This window comes from Boleophthalmus pectinirostris, unplaced genomic scaffold (assembly GCF_026225935.1).
Source record: "Boleophthalmus pectinirostris isolate CB_2022bp ecotype Guang Dong unplaced genomic scaffold, ASM2622593v1 HiC_scaffold_7, whole genome shotgun sequence".
NCBI classification, from domain to species: domain Eukaryota; kingdom Metazoa; phylum Chordata; class Actinopteri; order Gobiiformes; family Gobiidae; genus Boleophthalmus; species Boleophthalmus pectinirostris.
The window spans coordinates 27,459,700-27,482,896 of record NW_026571473.1 but is presented as its reverse complement, the minus strand read 5'-3'; the positions used below and the strand labels follow the sequence as shown (position 1 = coordinate 27,482,896).

General features: G+C 37.5%; 1 protein-coding gene across 1 annotated transcript in view; it reads right to left on the bottom strand.

Moving 5' to 3' along the window:
* Positions 1-785: 785 nt before the first annotated feature.
* btbd8 (BTB domain containing 8) overlaps positions 786-23,197 on the bottom strand; it is a 36,246-nt gene continuing 13,834 nt past the window's right edge. Inside the window, 12 exon segments of the mRNA XM_055165080.1 lie at positions 786-2,842; positions 4,620-5,265; positions 6,301-7,385; positions 8,889-9,004; positions 10,128-10,215; positions 12,268-12,502; positions 13,318-13,584; positions 15,675-15,736; positions 16,748-16,877; positions 18,410-18,577; positions 19,732-19,914; positions 21,751-21,853. Coding sequence (XP_055021055.1) covers positions 2,367-2,842; positions 4,620-5,265; positions 6,301-7,385; positions 8,889-9,004; positions 10,128-10,215; positions 12,268-12,502; positions 13,318-13,584; positions 15,675-15,736; positions 16,748-16,877; positions 18,410-18,577; positions 19,732-19,914; positions 21,751-21,853 — 3,559 coding nt within the window. The 3' untranslated portion in view covers positions 786-2,366.

Genomic DNA, 23,197 nt, shown 5'->3' with positions numbered 1-23,197 from the left:
ACTTGAGATTTGCAAAACAATGACATGGTCCCACCTCTGTTTTTAAACTTGTATTATACTTATGTCCTTCACAGTAGCAAAGGCTTTTTATTTACTTGTTTTTATTGTTGAATGTGATTTTTTGTTTTGTTTTTTATGTGCATGACCCAGGGGTGGAATTTATAAAATATTTGTAAGGTTAGAGCAGTCGGCGGAGATAGGGTTAGGTGAAAAGTACAATACAGGATTTCTCAAATATTCATCAAAATACAGTTTCATTTTAATGATGAGGGAACACTGTTATAGCATGTTAAAAGTCAGTCAAAAAAAATCCAGTTTCAATTTTACATAGGCCTAGGTCTCCTTTAAAAGCGAGCCTATTGATAGTTTTTATATTCTTGAATGTGATGATGTTATATTTCCAAATAGATGGCATGAGCTAGTTTTTCCTATTAATTACATTGTAACTTGTCATGAAATACTGAAAAGGCAAATTCTCAAATGTGGAACTTGATCATTTCTATTATTGAACAGACCTAAGATGATGCTATATTACAACAAAAATCTGCAATTGAACAGTATTAATTTTACCTGCCCCCATCTGTATTAAATATTATCAGCCTATAGAAAAAGATGACCACATTTTCAGAAACATGAACTTTATTTTAAATATCACATAAATACAAGCCAAAAGGAAGGTGTTTAGAAACTCCAATTGACTTTGAGGACGCCCATGAGAAAAAAGTTCTTAAGCTTTAGTTTTTTTTCTAGAGACGCAAAATCACATCTATCGAACATTCAAAACATACAAAAATATGTGCATGCAGTACATCTTATTTGTGTCAAGAAAAATCCACTGAGATCTAAATCCAAATAGTTCAAATTCTACTGTTAAAATGGCTGTTGCTCGTATTAATAGATTAAGACATTTTTTTAATTAAAGGCGTCGACAGTGTAGGCTCTCAAAGGTTTCTCTAGGGTGACCACCTATTGGCATCTCACCAATTTTGTCCCACGTTTTCATCAAACTGTGAATATAAAAATTAGATTATTGTTTTGTGAATTTTGGGTGTCTGTCTAGTTACAATGAGAAAATGATTTATTGCCTGTTATTTGCCTCTTGGTGTCTGCCAAAAGAATGATATAGGCTGTCGTGATAATAAATTACTTCAGTATTAATATCACAAAATGCTGTATTGAGACATTGAGATATTTTTGATGGACTACATCCACAAAACAAAAATGTGGCAGCACTAAAAAAAATGTCTTGCAAAATTTTTTTGATTAGCCATGATTAATTGTGAGTGCGGTTGGCATTTGATTATAAAAATTAGTGTATTTCCGTTTGTGTAGTGCAGGTATCTCCAACTTGTAGCTTGGGAGCGACCAGGAGCTCTTCACCCCCTTCCAATTAGCTTGCTTAAGGATTTCTGAATTATGTGTATTGCACTTAATTACTAAAATCTGATTAATTACTAGGGATGTAACGGTAACCGAAATATTGTGATATCGTATCGTCAAAGTTCTCACAATAATATCGTGGACCATCACAATATATCGAATCCCAAGTCTCTGTTTAAATTAAGAGTTATGGTGCAGCAATAGCTAAAAAAGACAGAGGGAACTACATAGACCATGATCCTTTGCTCCATTTCAGTGCAGACTACAAGAAGAAATAACAGTTCTAAGCACTTTCACGTCTTAGTTCTTTGGATTAAGTCTTGACAAGGCATTTTAAGAGGAAAAAGTAGCATATATCGCACAAAATATCACAGTAAATATAGTACCGTGAGATGTATATTCTGAAAATATTGTACCAAGAGATTTAGATATTGTTACATCCTTAATCGTGAGCCTCCCCTCCTTATCGTGAGCTTTCCCACGATATCGCGTAGTGAGGTTCACACTGTGACGATATCGTATCATGAGACTTGGGTATTGTTACACCCCCATTAATTACCATTGTAAAAATGTCATTTTGATGCCTAACTTGCACTAATAAATGGATAATGTTTATGTTTTAGAAGTTTGCCGTGGCTCTTCTACTTTCTCAATTTCTTGTGACCGCTAAAATGAATAGCTCTCTGGAATTTACATTTTATAAAGGTAGCTCACCAGAGGAAAAAGGTTGGAGATTCCTGGTGTAGTGGTTTCATAAAGAAAATAAGCTGCTAACAGATATGGCAGAATATCATGGATGGATTGATTATGCATGTTGACGGGCATGGACAGTGTAGGATCGCCACTGGCCATGTACCACACAGAAACGTGAGGGACAGTTGTGATTCCAAGCCCTATATGTCATGGCGTTTCTATTTACTTGAAGGAGAATCTGCTTATTATTACTCATGTTTGAGGTGGTCACCCTATTTGTCTGTGCTTCTCTTTCAGTGGTGCGTCTCCAGCTCCACGATGGTCCACTCGCCCTGGGGTGACGCTGCATCCTCGGGTGAGAAGCTCGTCACTGTGATGCTGGTAGAAGAGTCCTCCAGGGGCGAAATCAATTCTGCCCACCGCTTAAACGACTCCTTTTCCGGCGAAAGAAAAGCCTGAGTGTCCACACAGTCCCGAGATAGAGACAGGGTTTGTTTGATAAGATATTGTGCCAAATTAAGCTCCTCTGGCACCGGGTTTATTACGCCAAGATTGGACTCGTTTTCGTTCAAGAGCTGCCTAAGCAAGCTCCAATCTTTCTCTGCAAATTCGCTATTTATTTCGCATTCTTCGTCTTCTTGGTTAGGCTTTTGCGCGCAGTTCTCAAAGGATTCCCCCACATCCATCTCGTAAATGGGAGACAACGCTTTGGCAGATGGCCGACGGTCATGTTTGCAGATTTGCTCCGTTCTTTGACAAGCACTGTCTCCTAAAAATAATTCATAATACTGCGAATGACAAGCTGTTTTTCACAAGTCCATAATTTCAGACAATTTGGGAGGGATTTGAACAAGAAAAATAACCAAAATACAGTCAAATGTACCCTTAATGCAACTGCTGCCTTATACAATACATCCATATCTTGACATTCATGGTCATGAGAAAAGTACATAGTGTGATTGTACAATAACAACCCTGCTAAACCATTCAGAATTAAAGGTAGACAGTTGCCCTAAAGGTAATTCACAAAAAAGGAGCATTTTTCAGAGTATCTCTTTGTTCACATAAAATAAACTATGCACCATAATGCCAGCACCAATTAAGTTGCAGTTCTTATAAAAACAATATATCTTCAAGTAATAAAATATCAAGACTAAACTCTCACAAAACTTGCAACAATCGTGCTTCACATCGCACAAAAATAGTTCACAATGTCATGTTTTTTAGTTGTTTAGGGGATGAAAACGATGAAATGTTAGTAAAAATATAATGCAGAACTTAATTGTATTTTAACAGGTGCAGTTTTGTTGTTCTTCTTAATTTTTCAGTGAAAAAAGAGACACATGACTTCTAAGTAGAGACAGTTCACAAACTATTACAGACAGAGGAAACTACGGATAAGATACAAACTCTACTCAACTCAAACTCTACACATCTTAACACAAGAAAAAGAAGGACATTGTTTTCTAGCACAACCTACTGGGTATGACACAATGAATAACACAAAGAACATAAAAGGGTGTAAAACAAGTTTAATGGCTGCATGCATGGTGCAAAAGGAACAACAGAACAGAAGCTGGGGATGGGCGCATTGTCAGAACAGAAAGCAAAGGGTTCATTCAGTTTAACAGGGTTTCAAAAGCAGTGGCAGTTTTATTCTTTAGTAAAATTTGTGACTTGTTTGGTCCAATTGTGTTATGTACAAGTTTAGAAGTTTGCTTTAGGCACTTTAACATCAATAGTTCATTTAAAAAGTACAGTTCAAGTGCTGTAAGTACAGACAGAGATTTTGCCCCTGAGAAATGTGCACACTAAATCAAAATTATTTCAAGTGGCCGTGACACAATAATGTGTTTACATTTATACAAAAAATACATTCAAATTTAAGCATAACCTGCACATAAATAATGGCACATAAATTAATACATAGTGAACTATTGGTGTTAAATTGTCATATCTCTTTAATCATATCAAATTTGTCATCACTGCACACTGCATAAAACAACAAAAATAATGTGATTTTTTTTATATACATAAAAGTGCATTTGTTGTAATGTCAGAGCCTTGTCACAAGGCATTTTTAAATGGTACAATTATACAAGTCCTGGTGCACATCGCACTGTACTCCCTTTTGTTAAATTATTTGACTGACGAACGATCTGTGGTGTAAATGCCAAGGTCGGTCTAACTTTATTTTATTTTTATTTTATTTATTTGAGACAGGGACAGCATACAATTTTAACATGAGAGATGCATTGTACCAGGTTGTAGCATCAGAGCTAATTTCCACCTGTAGTCCCTGGTTAGATTCATTAATTGATTGCATTTATCTGACCGACTGACTGACAATATTTTGGATGTGTTTTGGGATGTGAATGGGCCATGAAAACCCTTTCTGGAAAGGGGGGGGTGTTAATGGACAGAGATAAGGCTAGTGCAAAAGAGGGTTTAATTTTGCAAACTAAACCTTAATTTATGGGGAGAGAAGATGGGATTGGATTTAAGTGGGAGAATTTGGGAGGGGTCCATGGATATTTATACATTACCTGCTGGAGACTGTGCACCTTGTTGTGAGGTCAGTTGAGGTTCGTTTAAGTCTAGATGCAATTCGGCTTTCTTGCTTTCTGTTGGATTTTTACGTGACGACCCATTGGTGTAGTGTTCAGTGTTTCGTAAATCGAGATGGCACGGTCGCTCTTGGGGCGGGTCCTGGGGAAGGCAGGGGGATATGTCCGCTTGGGTATTCTTAACCTGCTCCTGGAGTTCAGTTAGAAATACAGACTTGTCATCCTCATTAGTTTTGTGCTCTGGTGAAAGTCCAAGGTGGCCGACTTTCTTGTCCTCCTCCTCCTCCTCCTCATTAACTGTAGTGTCTGGTTCGAAAACATCACACGGTGTTATAGCTGCATCGGGCTTTTGCTGAGCAGTTTCGCCTCCTTCTTCTCCCAGTTCTTCACATTCATCGACGGAAAGCAGCACGGATCTACGGAAATTTGAGGTCTGGTACTGCTCCTGGTTTTCCTGGTCTATGCTTTCATCATCAAAAGCCAGGTTCACAATTCCTTGAAAATGTGGGGAAGTTTCTGTTTTGGGGATAACTTCAACTTCAGATTTTTCATCCTCCGTTTCTTCCTCCTCCTCCTCTTCCTCCTCCTCTGATGAAAACAACTGATGCTCAGGAACGCTTTTCACCTACACATAAGAGAACAGACATCAGACATAAATGTGGGGTGTTAAGATAATAAGAAAATAAGAAAATAATGATTGAACACATGTGAAAAAGGCCCTATGCAATATTAATATAATTGGAAGGCAGCAATATTAAGTTAATTGCTTCTTTTTTCTTCTTTTTGACTTACAAAACACTTGCACTGTTTAAGAGCATGTATCCTGTGTTGTTATGGTTTTAAAAAGGTACTATACTCACAAATGAATCTGGGTTGCCCCTGTCTTAACCTAAATGTTTGCTCATTCTCAGCATTTGGTGTCCCAAACCAACTGGAATTCGGCATTGAAATGAGACATGAGATATTTTGTGATTGGTGAATCGTCTTGAGATTCAAAATGACAAATAGCCTACTTTACGCCACAAACCGGGAAGACGTTTGGAAAGATGTGATTACACTGGGCTCACCAACCGACGGAGATAAAACCCACTGAAGTAAATGTGATCAGTGGTAAAATGAGGACTGCATACATATGTGTTGTTTGGAATCATCTTGAATTTGGCGCCCTCATCTCTTCTAATTGCATGTACCCAGTGCGCTTGGAGTTGTGTGTCAGTGGGGAAATGATGACAAATGAGGTATGGTTGTAATTGTTGATTAGCTGAACATAACAGAACGCTACAATGACATTTAGATTAAGAAAACTGGGCCTGGGAAGTTGTAATCGCATCTTTCCAAACGTCTTACTGGTTTGTGACGTAAGCGTGAATAGAGCCTATGAAAATAAACTTGGCCCTCATGCCCAAATTATGTAATTGAGAATAATAGCTATACGTGACGCATCTGGGGACAATTAATATCAAAATTATTCATACTCTTCCTTTAACACTGTGAAATACTACAGCTCAAATAAAAAAAAAAAAAAATGACCTTATTTTGTGGGAGCAAGCATTTTGAGCTCAGTCAGGATAAAGAGATGAACTAAATATGCAGGATTACTCAAAACAAATGTATTATTGATGAGAATACAAAATTATACGAGAGAGAGAGACAGTTTTACCGTTACTGTGGCTTCAACTTCAGAATGCTCCTCCTCTGCCGCCACAATCTCATCTTGATGCAACCAAGACCTCGGCCTTTGTCTGATGGCCTCCTCATCGCTGGTTGTCTCCATATCTCTTCCTCGCATCCGCACCTCCACTCTTAACCCGCTCTCGTACATTTTGAGCTCCTCCGGCGTGCTCGTATCGCTGCTGCTTCGGCCCAGGAAATCGTGGCACCTCATTGTACCGCACTTGGACACGCCCCTATCGTTGGAAAAATCATCGTCTTGTGAACCGCCAGCATCGTAGTCCTCCGACCGCGGTTTGATGTCATCTGATGAGGTCGCCTGGCTTCCCGTTTCCGATTCGGGCGTGCATTGAGGGTGCATGCTGCTCCAAGAGTCTTCCAATGGAGTGCTACCGATACTGCAAGGTGTGCCTGTTAAGGGACGGTCTATCTCTTTTGGTGAATTAGTGTCATTGACTTGATTGGAAAAGCTTGATTGTGTTTTTTGCTTGGCATCTATAGCAGGTTTAGGGATCTCTGCACTGACTGGATTTACTTGGGGCGTAATCTTAGATGCCTGGACATTGTCTTTTTCAGCTTCATTAGTTTTTTCCAAATTTTCTTTTAAATCCAATTGCAAATCTGCATCGTCTTTGCTTTCTGTCTCCATACTTGGTTCCTCAACGGGTAATTCTTCTTTAGGTTTCTCCTCTTCAGCATCATCAGTCCGAACAATAGCTACTTCAACTTTAGTATCCTCATTTTTAACATTTTCTGTCTCTTTCTCTTTTGTCACTAATTTCTTGTTAGCACTGGCTGTTGTTTTGGTGTTTGGACCAGATTTTGGTGAAGCTGTGTCAGTAGTTGCAGTCTTAGATTTTGGTCCTGGTTTGGCAGTAGGAGCTGGAGATTGCTTAGCGTTGACTGAGGGAGTCTTGACAATAGGTTTAGCGCTGGGTTTAGCTGAGGGTACTGTGGCTGAAGCTGGTTTAGTGGTTTTCTTCTTTGGAGTTTCACTTGCCGTTTTGTCCACAGATTGTTTGTCATCTTTCTTGGGAGATGGGGGCTTTTTTGCAGAAGTGCCATTTCTGTAGCCTAAAACAGATTAGAAGTCAGATTTTATCATCAGCGAAACTAAACACTAAACTAAATCCACTTTTTCGCTACTAAACTGTTGTTGTTATTGTTTTCAAATCTTTGCACTCTATGGGTCCAGTCTATTTGAAGGAATTACTGCAGCCCTGTACTCTGCCCAGGCCCCTGAGATCAGCCGACCAGCTCCTGTTGGTCATACCCAAAACGAGGCTCAAGACGAGAGGTGACAGAGGCTTTTCTGTGGCACTGCTCAGACTGTGGAACAACCTTCCTCTTCCTGTCAGATCCTTTCAGTCTGTAATGCAATTTAAGACTAGATTGAAAACTCACCTCTTCTCCCTGGCATTTAGTACAAGCTAGTCAGGTTATCTTGGTGTTTTTATTGTAGTTTTCACATGTTATCTGTATATATGTATACACTACCAGTCAAACGTTTTAGAACGCCACACTTTTTCCAGTTTTTTTTTTACCAAAACTTATTCTAAACTCTTGATTCATGAAAGTGCCCACCTTTGGCAGATATAACAGCTGAACACACTCGTGGCTTGTTCTTTTTACAATAGAAATCAAATATTCTTCAGAAAGTTCTTCCCAATTCTATTGCGAAAGTTCCCATAAATGTGTGGCACTTGTAGGTTGCTTGGCTTTCACTCTTCTGTCCAGTTCATCCCAAAACCAGCTCGATGGGAGACTGGAGACTGTGCTGGACACATGTTTTCAAGCTTCCCATATTGTTCTTTTTTTGAGGTAGTTTTTTTTACCTCTGGCTGTTAGGGTGGTCTAAAACTTTTGACTGGTAGTGTATGTAACAGTTTCTTCTGTTTTTGTTGACTTGCATGTGAAGCACTTGTCAGCTGTGTGTTTAAATACTCTGTAAAAGGTGTTTTAATAACATTACCTATTGCTCCTAGTCTTTTTTACACAAATTTAGTTCGAACTAGGAAAATTTATAGTTTTATAGTCAAAAACATTTAAATCTAAGTGTGTGCAGTGTTCAGTGGCCATTGGAAACACACCGAAGCATTTAAGTATGGATTGCTGTTAGACAAATCACCCTGTTCCTTATACCTGCAGGCCCTGCCCCTCATTTCTCCTCACTTTTTTTACTGCCCAGTTTAGCTTCCATTTGAAATGTGGTCGTGGGCAGAGTTTAGGTGTTTAACTGCACTTTAAAGGACAGTACAAGCTTTTATAACATGACTATTTTAGGGGGAAATAAAGATGGGTAAATTTAATCAACTAAAAGCCAGTAATACTGAACTAAAACTGCCTGTGTCCATGTTCACAGACTTTTTTTTTTTTTACTGTCACTGTACTAAATCAATGTGGTTTACAGAACAGATAAAATATATTGTACCAGTACCATTAATAAAAATTAATTATCCACATGGGCTAATGAATTTGTGTTATATGTTTTGATAATTTTACCTAAAACAACACTTGTAGCTGTTAATTTACAGTAGTCAATGTAAAAAAGTATTTGGATCATGATGAATGCCTAACCATGGTTGTCTGATGGTCTTCCTTTGGGGTCTGCTCTCGTCACTGCAGTGGTCGTTTTCTCCGCTCCAGCGCTTTTCACTTTACTTGTCTCTCTTACACTTGGCTTGCCTGAAGAACTACGAGTGAAAAAGGGTACAGTACATTACAATAAATTAAAGATGGCAATGGCAATGCTCAAGGGGATATTAATAAGGTAATTTAAATGTATAATTTTGAAATAGTGTTTTAGGCCACAAATTCTGACAGTATCCTAAGGAGCTGCAGGAATTATAGAAATAAAAATCATATTATTCTGAGTCATCTCCTCTATTCCAAAAGTTTGCTTTGCAGAAAAACGCTGTCATCTGAAAAAGCTCGGCCTCTGAAATGCCTTGACCCAAAAATGAGAATCTACTAATATGAATTGCTGATTTCAGGGACACTATGAAATATTAATGTGCTCTTAGCGGGTGATGGACACTAAAAAGACTGTACTTTTTTTTACAATGACAACACTTTAGGACCAATAAAAACCTATCTGGTACTTAAATCCCTTTGGCAGGAAGATGACAATATATTATTTACAGTTAGTCGTTTTCGCAGTATTAATGCAGACTGCAGTCTTGATCTGAGAGTTGAAATCTGCACTGAAAAAGCTTATACGCTGAGGATTATATAAAATGTAAAATATTAAACTGAAAAGGGAAAATATGTAAAAAAAATGCAAAATATTCAATTGGTCCATACTGACAATTGCTTTAATGCTTACCAAGATTCAATAGACCATTTTAATTACACAAAAACATTACACAAAAATATATCTCAGCAAACAAGGCAAGGCTTAGTATAACTGGCAGGAGCAGAAATTATGCCTGCTGTATTCTAATGATTTCCATGAATGCTGAAAACTATGGTGCTCTCTATAAAATTGGTTAAAAAGTAAGATACTGATAAGAAACTACAACACTAAAATGCAGCTTATCAGAGTAGGTTTTGAAATATTTAATATGTGATCTCAAGTTTAAGATTGCACGTTTTTCTGCTCCTTTTCAGACATTTTCCGTTTGTTTAACTTTATTAAACTGCTGATGGCTTTTATATTTTATCAGAAACACTGGTTTAATGTGGCCATTTCATCACTGCAAACCTTTAAAATGAAAAGATACTGACTGTACAACTGTAAAAGTAGAATAATGCAGAAGCAGCATGTGTGAGTCTACAAAATGTTATGAATAATTAAACAGATTTCTCCTCTCTCACCTGCTTGTCTTGGCTGGCTCTGTTTTCTGAGGAGCTTTTGTTGGTGCAGACTTGTTCACTGTTTTGACCTGCTGTTTCGGTTTGGCACCTGAAACATAATATATTCAAGACATCTATATGAAAAACCTTTGTGCGGATGACATGTTCAGAATGACATATGCTGCTTTTGAGCGAGGGATCAGAGCACTCCCGCTGTGGAACGCTCTGCAACTGTCTTTGTAACAGTGGGGTAAAACAGCTGAGCCCTCTGGGTAAAAGTCAAGAGTATAACCTCTCCCTACAACACAAGCCCAAAGTGATTTGTCAAACCCAATGCACCACAAAAGAGGGAATATACATGACTGAAAAGTACTTGAATTCAGATCATTATTATTGATTTAGGATGTCAACTGTGTTAGAAATATATCAAATATTTTCCAATTACAGCATCATGACAAAAACTACTTCACACCTGTCATTTGCTGTGATTTTGGAGACATGTTGAGTTCTATGTCAGTCCTACGGGGTACCCATTACCGATATTAAGCTTTTAAAATCCATAGCGAGGACTAAATTAAGTTATAGTGAAGTATACAAATAAACTTTTCACTTTTGTAAAAATAACACAAATAATTTAAAGTTTAAGAGAATTTAAGTAATTTATCCTCCACGTACATCTCTTAGTTTAACATTGACTCACAAAAGCTATATTAACATCATGATTTTTCCTTGGCATACCATCGGCATACCATTATCTAAATTGTGGCATACTGCTGTCTAACTGGTGCCTACTGGCCTTCATAATCTTATCACACTTGCTTTATAAACCTCCTCCTTTGGAAGCAGAGTCAAGGGGCTTGAACACTCAAAGATCAGACTATGTTCACTTTTGAAATCCCCACGGACTCGTATTACTGGTGGTAAACAAATTTCTCCTGCTTACATCCAGCTGTCTCCAGCCTTTTACTTCTACCGTTTCTTGGACAAGCTGAAACCTTCAACAACCAGGGATATTAATTCATATTTTCCTCTGATATCACCAATAAACCATCCCTATAAAAAAAAAACACAACTGCTGACATTCTCTATAAAAATACCATGAAAAAAGCCTAAAGCTTTGTCTCACCATTATATTGTTTAGTTAAAAAAAAAATTAACTGGTCAGAAATCAAAAGTGAATTCATCTTAACAAATTAACAAAGGGTGCTGGTGCAAACTTTTCCTAGTTTGAGTCCAGTTTAGTCTTGGTATAGCCTTCGTTTGGTCCAGTTTTGTTCTAGTTCAGATCAGAAGGTTAAATTATTGTTTATTTATGACTTAGACTCAATTATTATGCAATATGTGTTCATTTTTGTTGTTTTAAACAGATTATAAGGAAGATAATGGACATAACAATATAATAATAATAATTTAGAGGAGAAAAAAAAAGACAAAAAATAAAAATTAAGATCATTATCTACATTTAAAACTAAATCTAAGACCAATCTAATCAAATATCTGTATTCAAGTCATTTCACACTTACATATTCCATTTGCAGTGCGTCTTCTGGGCTCCGCTGGTTTGCACTTTGATGCTAGCAGCTTCCAAGGACAACTATGTGCTCTCTGTTTCTCTCAAATTATTATGCCCACACTGCCCCTGTCTGCCCAAATGTTTCCCCCGACAGAAGCTCAACATTCATCAGGCTAATTAGCTGCCACTGGCCTCGTGTCCTAAGTGATAATGCGAAAAGCTGTCTGGCTGGAACACTGGGTGTTAATCATAGAGCAGATAACAGTAAATCTGGCACAGTATTAAAATACACCCACAAGTTATAGACCTGTTTAAGTTTGAAGAGGAAATGGGAACTGGTTAAAACAAAATAAAGACGTATGAATGCTTTGTGTGTTGCTATATTTTGGGAGGCTTTGGCTAATAAATCTGATCAGTTGTAGCCAAATGAATGAATTATAATTAAAAATGTAACCGAAAACTTAAACGTGACTAAACTAGATCTGAACCAGCTCATCAGGTTTAAATCAGGACCAACTTCAGCAACCTAATTTGAGTGGAAAATTGGTACGTTTAAGTTCTAGGCACCACCAAAAGGATGCATGCCGTAGTTGTAAAAATTATATCTCAGAGAAAATCAATAATGTATCATTTCAAAACAGTACAAACCTGACACCATTTGGGCATCATTTTTTGGGCTGCTGGCTCCATTCTCTGGTGAAGCACTGCCTGATGTGGAGGTCTGAGCGGTGGGGCCATCAGGTTTCACTTTCTGGACCTTGGATCCTGGTCCCTGGCCGGAGGATGTGGGGTTTGGAGGAGAGGTTTTTGGTCTTGCTCCAGGATTTGCCCGCTTCTCTTGGTCTTTGGCTCCTGTTGTACTTCTTGGGCCATTCGCACTCACCTAGGGAAGTCATAATGTCAATTTTAAGCACCATGAAAAAAAAAAATCTATAAAATGTATTATTCTTGTCATTCGAGTGAAGATAAACTACTTCAGTAGCCCTTAAGTAGCTTTCAATCTATGCTTACTCTGACCACACAACTTACAAAAACTTGGAGTAAAGACACAGTCACTGGACTGATTGGAGAAAGGATTAAATTGTCAAAATTTGAGTTTGTGTGAAGACAATTTTTTTACACAAACGTAAGAATGGTTGGTTTTGGTTAGGTTAAGTTTTGTTGGACAGGGTTGTAAGATTAATGGTCATTTAATCAAAACCACCAATTTTAATGGATGCAATTAGCAAAGGCTGCAATTATAGTAAGTAACACTATAAAGTACCATTATTCCCACCACAAACAACATCATAACTTTCTTCTTCTAAGAACTACTTAGTCCTTTTCTTCTAAGAACTACTAACCTTGAAGTTTAGATCTGTGATTCTTGTAATAGCTTGTAATTTAAACTTGAATTTTTGTTAAGATTGTGTTTTGTTCATTCTTCTAGACACTTTAAAATGTGAATTTTGAAGAGAATCCTATTATAAAACAATAATCGCAAGTCTAACTGCAATCACAAAGCTTGGAGGAAAAATCACAATTGGATATTTTTCCAGAATTGTTCAGCGATATTGTTGGTTAGTTATAGAACAATGTGTCTTGCTAAATACTATACGGTAAATGTTGAGTGTAAAATCTCATCAGTCCACAATATGAACCAATTTTAAATTGACATTTTAAATCCTAATCCTAAATTCGAAATACCCTGATACTGACCACATCTCGCCGAATGCTTGTCCCATTGGCAACAGGCGTAGCTCCTGTTTTTGTTTTCGATGCGACGCCGCGATCTGCTGGCTTCTTCACACTTTTCGTCTTCGGACCGTCACCTGTTTTGGGAGCTGTCCCAAGTGCATCCGATTTCATGGCTGTGGCTGAATTTTGGGAGGAAGAGGTTCTGGCAATATTGGACACTTGTTTACTTTGTGTCCTATTGATTGAAGGACTCTCAGGAGCAGGGGAAGGGCATTTTACTGCCCGGGGCTGTGGAGACAAAGACAGGTATTAGTCATTAATGTGTGAGTCATCTAAAGCAGAGGTAAGAAGCTGTTACTGGGCCACATGTAAAATCTATACCTCAGTCTTTTGCATGTATATTGTTCTTTAATTATTCTTGTTGTAAACCCGAGTTAAATAAAAAGGTACAGTAGAAAAATACATAACACTAAACTGTATCTGTTGGTGTAGATCTGATGATGCTACTACTGCATATGAACTGCCAGGACTCCGTACTATAGTTGTACTGTTTTTTACTCCGTTTTTATTAATATCTTGAATGAATTTGGCCACTGTAGTTCAGATGCTCACAGCTTAGAGCTTCATGATGTGACAAAAATATGCAACAGTACTTCATTCAGAGTATTTTACAGGATAATTGCACATGTTTTAACACTTTTATGTCTTTAATCTGCAAATGTTTCACTATCTTATATCTCTATTCACTGTTTCATGTTATGGTCGACGTGTGAGTGTGTACTGCCCCTTGGCCAGGTCGTCATTGCAAATGAGAAGGTGTTCTCAATTGACTTACTTGGTAAAATATTGAATAAATAAAAAATAAAAAATTAAAACAATCAATAACATCAATGTATTCAGTATTTGGTTAAATGCATTGACTAGTCAAACTGTGTTAAAAACTTATCAGACTCAATCAAGACTAAACCAATTCTAATGTATTAATAAGGAAAAGCATAAATAAAACCTGCCTTTTTGTACTTTTTACTTAAGAAAAAAAACAAAACAAAAAAACACATTTCTGTAGAATGGTGAAATTTGTGTTATTGTGATGTATTTATTGTGGCAGCCATATATTATAAAATATAAGATAATATAAACTGGGAATGAAAGAATATGGTTTCTTTAACAATCTTTCCTTATCTTTGGTTTTCTGAATCAGTTGGCAAAACCATTGATTTACTGTACGTCAATAAAGGAGACACTACATCCATCAGATCTTACTTTCCTGAGCTATTACTTGCTACAATAACAATATTCTGTTCTGTTTTGTCTCCCTTCCTCTTATATGACTCACTCACTCCACATGGACTAATACAAACAAAAACAAAAAACATGAACTAACTAGGTTTCGATTCAAGTGCCCTCTTTTCATTCATTCAATCAATCTGTGCTTCTCTTGTTGAACCCTTGCGTAAATCCCCTCATGATTCACTCTGGCTTATGGGTGAGGGCTGTACATCTGTTTACACTGGACTGCTGTTCTTTTCACGCTGTATAGAACATTGCGTCAGTCTGTGGGGGTGGTGCTTAGGGACATATGGCGTCCGGTGGTGACTGTAATCGCTCTTGGGGATTTAGTAAAACTATGCAAACTATCTGTGAGTTTAACAACACATACACACAGCACACGCCATTAATGGAAACAGGAGAGTGACGCTGGATAGGGGACAGTTTCTTTATGTTATATGATGATACATCAAAACAAATCTACTAGGGGTGTAACGATATCCAAATCTCAGGGTACGATATCATCACGATATGCATCTCATGGTACGATATTTATTGCCATATTTTGAAGAGGTGCATATAATTGTACATGGGACACTTTTTTGCTTTTAAAATACCTTGACAAGATTTTGGTGTGTATTATTGCCATCATAATCCCAAGAATTCAAGTAAAAAACATATCTCTTCATGTTGTCTACGCTGAAATGAATCATGGGATATGTAGTTCCTGATGTTTATAAGCTGTTGCTACTATAAAACCATACATTTAAGCAAAGACAAACTTGTGATTCGATATATTGTGACAGCCCACGATATTACTGTGCGCCTTTTGACAATACAATATCACAATATTTCGGTTATTGTTACATCCCTAACAACTACAGATATCATTTAGTTAACAAAACTGTTACAGCAAGAATAAACCTGGCTTCTAGAAGGATTACAACAACCCACCAATAACAACATTTATAATAGCAAAATGGAAAAATGATTAAAAAAATAATAATAATAATAATAAAGTAAAATTCTAGTCTCAGAAAAGGCATTTATTAGCATTCATGATAAACATTGTGTGAATATATGTAAACAAATGTTCAAAGTTCAAATACCTGTGAGCTAGAAAATACTGGCTTCTTCCCAAGTCTTCTATTGTCCCCTTTATCAATCGCATCTGTCAGACAAGGTGAAAAAGAAGAAGACATGAGCCAAAAATAGCACACTCCACACCTATTTATAAACATTGCCAAAAACACAAGGATAGATATTATTAGTACAAAACATAGTACAAAAACATAAAATTCTGGTGTAGTATTTGACATGTATATTTAATACGGTGTATTCTTGGCATAGGAATATGAATATTGAATTTACGAGACATGCATTCACAATAACTGTCTCGTTTTTATTTATTTATTAAAAAACAGGTTTTGTGCAAAAGCCAAGCCTGTGGTATTTTCTGTTTACCATAAAAAACAAAACAAAATCAGATCAATGCATTGATTTCTTTGCCTGGACAGGATGATTACAAATAGGTGTGTAATTGTTAATATATGAAAAAACTGAGAGATATTTTAATAATTGTAAAGCATCTCACACAAAAAAACAAGAAACAATAATACAATTTGATGAAACATCACTGAGAGTAGTCAAATTAATCTTTTAAAGGGACATAATTTCAACTAGACAAGGCAGCAAAGCCCAGGTGAAGCCACAGCATTCCTGATAGAATCCTTATAAATTATTCATGTACTAGATTGCAACACATTGTTAGGTCTATAGTGGAGGAAAACAACAGACTATTTGTTTTTATCAGGGACATTAATCATCTGCAGTCACAAAGACGCGGCTTCTGCTCCTCTCCCACCCTTTAAAAACAAGCATGGCGCTGCTGTGCAATCGGTATGTCTGAGTGCCCCCACATCTGTACAGCTGTCTTCTCAAATACAGCAAAACATATAATTTGATGAGGGGATTACTTTTCAAAATTGCATTAAGTGTTCAGTGCAAATGACTTAGAAACACACGCGCCGAAGATGCCTGCTTAGATCAAATGATGCAGAGCTACGATAGCAACGCTGCCCCGGTTTGGAGGGAAGAAATATGCAAGCCACGCACCATTTGTACTAGCCTGTAAGCATGAGTGGACACATGTATTTAAGATGCTCATTCTCAATTTCCTTACCTGCTAATATCCTCTCTCTATGCTTGGGTGATAGGCTCTCCCATCCTTGAGTGTGGCGGACAGCGTAAAAGGTCTGTAGGAGGAAGGTCCAGAGCCGATCGTGTAGGCTGCAAATCTCCTGCTTGAATGGCTTTCGGTAACACAGAGGAGAGTGAGCGAGGGAAGGCAGGCGGGGAGGGAGAGGGAGAGGGAGAGAGGGAGGGAGGGGGGAGAGAGGGGAAAATTGGAGGGATAACGAGGCAGGGATAGACGAGGAGAGAGAGAGCGAGAGAGTGAGAAGGGAAGGTGAAAGAGCGAGAGAGAGAGGAGGAATAGACAGACAGAGGGAGAGAGAGGGGAGAGGGAGAGAAGGGGGCCGGAGAAGAAGAATGGAAAGGGGTGCGCTACAGCTCAACGAATCAGCAGCTGTTTCAGGAACCTTTCACCATGGCAACAAAAAACCCCTCCCTTTCTCTCTCTCTCCCCGTTTGTCAAACCGTAAATCGACTCGGGATCTCAGGAGAAAAATCACTGATGTCACCCAACCCAATGTCCTGGTCTTTACATACAAATAAAAGAGGATTTGAAGAGGGGTTAAGGAGGAGTAAATGTCCACCTTTCACTACTAAAAAACTTGAACAGATTAAGAGGAACTCACTGCTGGTCTCTCTAGCTCTAATCCATTGTGCCATACTGTACAGGATTTAAGCAGCCAGGTCACTTTCCCCAGGCATAATCTGCTCCCATCATACTCAAATTTAAGCCTACACAAACTGAAGCAATATATATATATATATATATATATACATCCACACCAGTTAACAAAAGACTACACAGATTCAAAACGTAGCAAGAATCAACAAATCTCAACAATTAAACAATTATCTATGTTCATTGAGAGAAGCAAGCGGCATCACCAGGCAAAGATACAGATCAGATTCACAGTAAGAATGGATGTTTTGCGAGCTATTTTTGAACAAAAAAGTGACTGAAGTTAATAAACCATAGATAAGTTTAATGCCATATTGTAGAATATTCCAGGCAATAGGGATGTAGTCAACTAAAAACAGGTCCTGCCGATCGATTAAACTACAATGGGGGTGTGGCAAAAGCTCTAAAAACTAGTTATGTATCTATGTCTCTGACCCAAACTGCACTCACTAGACTACAACTGCACAAGAGTTCATACAAAAATAACTATATATGCAGAAAAGAGTGCTAGGAAATATAAAATAGATATAAAAACAGATTTAAAAAACTAGTGAGTTTAATCTGCTTTTTTACATTACACCAAAAAATGCAAAATCTTCAGCCAACTCCCTCACTCACATCTCCTTTCTGTCGTAAAACTAAACTAAATAAAACACCATTAAGTCACCATTGACCAGTTAATCGACTAAATGACTAAAGGACTACAGCCCTGCAGGCAAACCAACAAACAAATGTGTTAAGAAAAGTTCATGTCCAACAGAAAGCTTACATATAACAGCATCTACGAAACTAGGATCATGGCAAGTCTAAGTTAGAAGAAGCTATCAGACATACACAATGCACTAGTGACTTCACAACTTGTTAATTAACCAAAACTAGAATAACGCCGTAACTAAACCACAAACCAGAACTGAACCAGGACTAGTACAGGACCATCTATGGGACCCAAACTTGGCCCATGATGTGATTCACCTCTTGTTGTCTCCGCTCGGTCTGAAGCGGACCAGACTCCTCCAGGTCATCCCCACACAGCCAGTGCACTGCAGTGTAGAGCTCACAGCTGTTTTCCACGGTGACGCCCTCTTTTATGGCTGAACAGAGCTTCCGCAGCAACATGGGCTCTGTAGTGAACTCTTCTCTCTAAAAAACAGCAACATAAGTCGAGCTGCAGAATTAATCATTATCAAATCAAAACTGCAATTTGAATGGACGCTTTTTCCAAATTGAAAACACTGCAGTTTTATTCTATATAAAAACTACTAACCCTTTACTTTTGCTCTGTACAAGATGTTCTGAAATATGATTCTTGTGTTAGTTTGTCTTTTCTGTTATTCTAGTATTAAAACATCAATTTAAAATCTAATCGTAATCGCCCTAAACATAAGATCTCTACCAAGCAACCATAACATTATAATTATGTCTATTGATATAAGGCTGAATTTCTTTCCCGATATAAGAGCCCACTCAACATATAGCCCCATACACAACACACACAAGCTATGCAATGTATGTATATGGCATGCTTTTTTAGAACCAGAATCAACTTTTTCAATAATCTGAGCTTCTCCGATTACACTGTTGGATTGGGCACAGAGAAAACCTAAATTGTCTAAATTTTCTTCCATTAACTTCAAACTTCGAGTTTTGGATTATGCTTTTGTCCTATGAGTATATCAGGCATATTCATATTCTTAAAAAAAATGGGGCTAAAAATAAGACAGGCGGTCATATTTTTTGCATATACATGTCTATAAAAGATTTTTTTGTCTTACTTTTAAGATGTTTACACCAGATGTTTTTTATGTTATTTTATGTTTTGTTATTCTTGTGCTTTGTTTAAACTGAGTGTGTCAAAAGTACTGAAAATCAGATACTAATCAATACTAGTCTCGGAACGAGATAGTCATTTGAGCAGTTATTGATACTTAAAAATGTCATTCACTTGACAGAATCTTTCCTGAATAGTTTTAGAATGATCTTGAGCTGTACTAGCACAAGTATAAGAGCACATAGTCTAGTATACGCCCATGAACCATTATGGAATGTACCTGAACAATTACACAGCATAACATAGATATAAAATAAAATAATGGTAAAATAAAAGAAAGTAGTACTATTTAATGTTGAAAATTACTTTCTACTGTCTAATTAAAGAGTGTTTTTAATTATTATTGGAGTAGGAGAATCAGTGTTGAGTATCGAGTCTTTTCTTTAGACACTATCCCTATCGAAATACAGTTTGAAATGTTCTATGCCATCTACAGCTCTGGATATAAGAGTTAGCAGAGCCCTACCCTGCGTAGATCCTGGAAGGCCTGAGTGCGTATGACTTTGGGGAAGTTTTGGACGATGAATTTGAGGCTGTGGTCCTGGAGCTCGGTGACCAGACTCTTGACCTGCTGAGCCCACTTCACCTCAGGCAGACTCCCAATCAGCTGCTCTGTACCACACAGCATGGTCACTGCATTCTGGACAGTCTGAAGGGAAACAATGTGAGAACTGAGATTAAAATAAAGAAATTAAAAAAAGTCCAGCAGTCCTTGAACAAAAGCTAATCAGCAGCAGTATAGTCCTTGAAAAGATGAAGATACCACTCAAAGCACAGGACAATACACAAACAGGTCTGATCCAGAGGCCGGCATAGACTGTCAAACCACTGGTATTGGAGATGTAACTGACAAAGACAATGAGAAACTGTCCAGGAAGGTGCAGGAGCTGTCTTTTGAACTCTTCTCAGCATGAGAGGAGCTGCGTCTCTTGAAGTTTCATCGTTAAAGTGAAAGAGCACAGCCATTCTGCCACTCAAAAGGAGCAAACGTAAAGGAGCAGAGGAAGGCACTCAGGCACTACTAGTGGTAAATCCTCTCCAAACATTACCCTTTACATTGTGAAAAAATAAAACACAAATTATTCTAACATTATGTTTTTAACTTAAAAGTCTGTGGTAGTTATTCATGTTTATTGTTTCAGATGTCAAAACTTGAATTCACATTCTAGTCACAGCTGCAGTCACTTGATTTTTATTAATTGGTAAAGTGGAAATAGAAAAGATAATAATATATGTAGAAAAAAAAATCCAGGGAAAAATGCTTTTACTTTTAATGGTTCATTTGCATCCCCCACTGGCTTGGGCCAAATAATCATCTAAAATAACTTCCGCTGACTTCTGGCTAAAAACTGCCTTTTACGGCGCGTCAGAGTAAATGTCATCACAACAAAGCACCTTACTCCTGCCAGCTGGACCATGCTGATGGCACCGCCTAGGCAACGGATCTTATTTGTGCAGAAATTTTAATTCAATGCTTCATATAAGCAAAGGCTCTAATAATTATGTAATATGATGCTCTTTGTTATAAACTAAACATTCTGTGTTCATGGGGTCTTATTATGTATGTCCTTAGTTTCAAAAATTGATGTGAATCTTGTATTTGTTTAATTTAATTTTAATACACAAATCTAACTAAAAAAATAATGCACAAAAATGTAACATCTCACGAAAACGACAACACAGATGCACTGTAAAAGCTGTAAACATGAAACAGTTCTGAATAGAGAGCTCAATCTGTTGTATAATGCAGGTATTACAGACTTGCTCTAAAACTAGGTTGTTTATATTGATCAGCGGGTGTACGATCCAAATAGTTTTCTTGGCAGACGTGTGCTAGAGTTTTGCCAAGTCTGTACAAGTGTTTATGTGTCTGCCTTCGAGAACACAACGCTCCACTTGGATGTGACGAAAGACAGACTGCATTATCAATTAGGCCTCTGGTTCCCTCCCCATCTGTCTGTAGCCTCATAATCCTAAATTAGCTTGTCTTTAATAACTGAGAATTGAATAAAGCGTTCCTTAATTAGATCACATTCAAATTTGCTTCCTGTGGACAAATCGCTTGAGGATGAGTGGAGGATAATTCTGCGATTGCGAGGAGGAAGGAGAGGAAGTAGAGAGGGGCAAGATAGAGAGAAAGAAACACGAGGGAGGGGAGACAGAAAAAAAGAGAAAGTTGGTGAGGGAGGAGACATAAGGGGAGAAAGAGAACAGAAGAGAAAACTAAGAAAAACTAAGAAAGAAAAACAGTTCAGAAGAGAGAAGAGAGGGATAGAGAGTGCAAAAGAGGATAAAAAGGAAAAAAGATGTAGAGAAAAAGAAGATATGGGGAAAGAGAAAGAGAGGAGCAAGGGAGAGAGAATGAGAAAAAGAGGAGAGAAGGGAAAAGAAGATTAGAGAGAAAGGAGATAGAGAGAAGAAACAGAGAAGAGATAAAATGGAAATAAGGGGAGACAGGGAGAGAGCTGAGGGAGGAAGCACTGACCATAGTTTCGGCTACAGCATTAAAACAGACTCTCTGAAGCTCCGGAGATAAGAGGGAGAAGTTTCGCTCTGACCACGTCTTCACAAAATGCTCTGCAATCCACCTGGAAATAGAAATGCTTATTTTAAACTCTTTGAACATCTTTGTCAACAGTAGCACAGCAGGGTCATATCCAGAGCTGTCAGCTAAATCTGCAACTTAATATGTAAATCTTTCCTGACCTGAATTTGCAAGGATACAGCCAACTCAGGGCATAAAATGACAACGCTAAATAGAACTGAAAATAAGCAATGAATAATGAATAACTAATAAATTAATCACTGTTTACATGAATAATGCATAAAAAGACAAAATAAAGACAATTGAGTACACCGGGGACTGGTCACCAAACTTTTGGTGCCAAGAATCACAAATCTTAAAAAGAGATGCACCAATCCAGCTTTTTCAGTTCTGATACAATATTCATATTTTGGGTTTTGGTATTTGTCAGTAGCTGATATTAACCAATATTCAGCATAGGGACTGAAAAAGGCAAGTACAAAATTGTATGTCTTATCCAGCAAGTAACTTTTAAACAGCTTTGTATGAATATAAGTTCAAACATTATGAAACGTTTGTCAGTAAAATAGTCTTATTACATCCAAAAAAGCCCTAACCAGGATATCATGGAACCAATACCTACTCCAGCGTCAATATTCAATAGCAGTATGGGTATCGGTTAGGGATGTAACAATAACTGAAATACTGTGATATCATATCGTCAAAGTTCTCACAATAATATCATGGACCATCACAATATATCAAATTACAAGTTTCTTTGCTTAAATGAAGAGTTATGATGCAGCAATAGCTAAAAAAAAGACTACATAGGGAACTACATAGACCATGATCCTTTGCTCCATTTCAGTGTAGACTACAGAAAGAAATAACAGTTCTAAGCACTTTTTAAGTCTTAGTTCTTTGGATTAAGTCTTGTCAAGGTTATAGTTATTGTTATTGTTGTATTATTGGATATTGTTACATCCCTAATCAGGAGCCTCCCCACAATATCATGAGCTTTCCCAAAATATCACAATAAATATCATACTGTGAGGTTCATACTGTGACGATATCGTATCGTGAGACTTGGATATCGTTACACCCCTAGTATCGGTGCATCCCTAAATATTACCTCTTGTGTCAATAAAAGCCAGTATGCTCATTGGCATAAGTGTTATGATACAACATTGGTTTTAACAAGTATTGTAATGTCAATGATACTCTCAAATTTAAGAAGTGCTCACAAAATATACAATAGCAATAACGAGATAAATCACGAGAAGAATGACAATGTAAGCCGAAAATCTCATTTACAAAAGAAATGCAAACTACATCTCATTTTCTGCCGAACTAGTTGCGAGGATGTGGTGCGTACAGGCCATAATAACAGTTCTGATGAGCTTGTTGT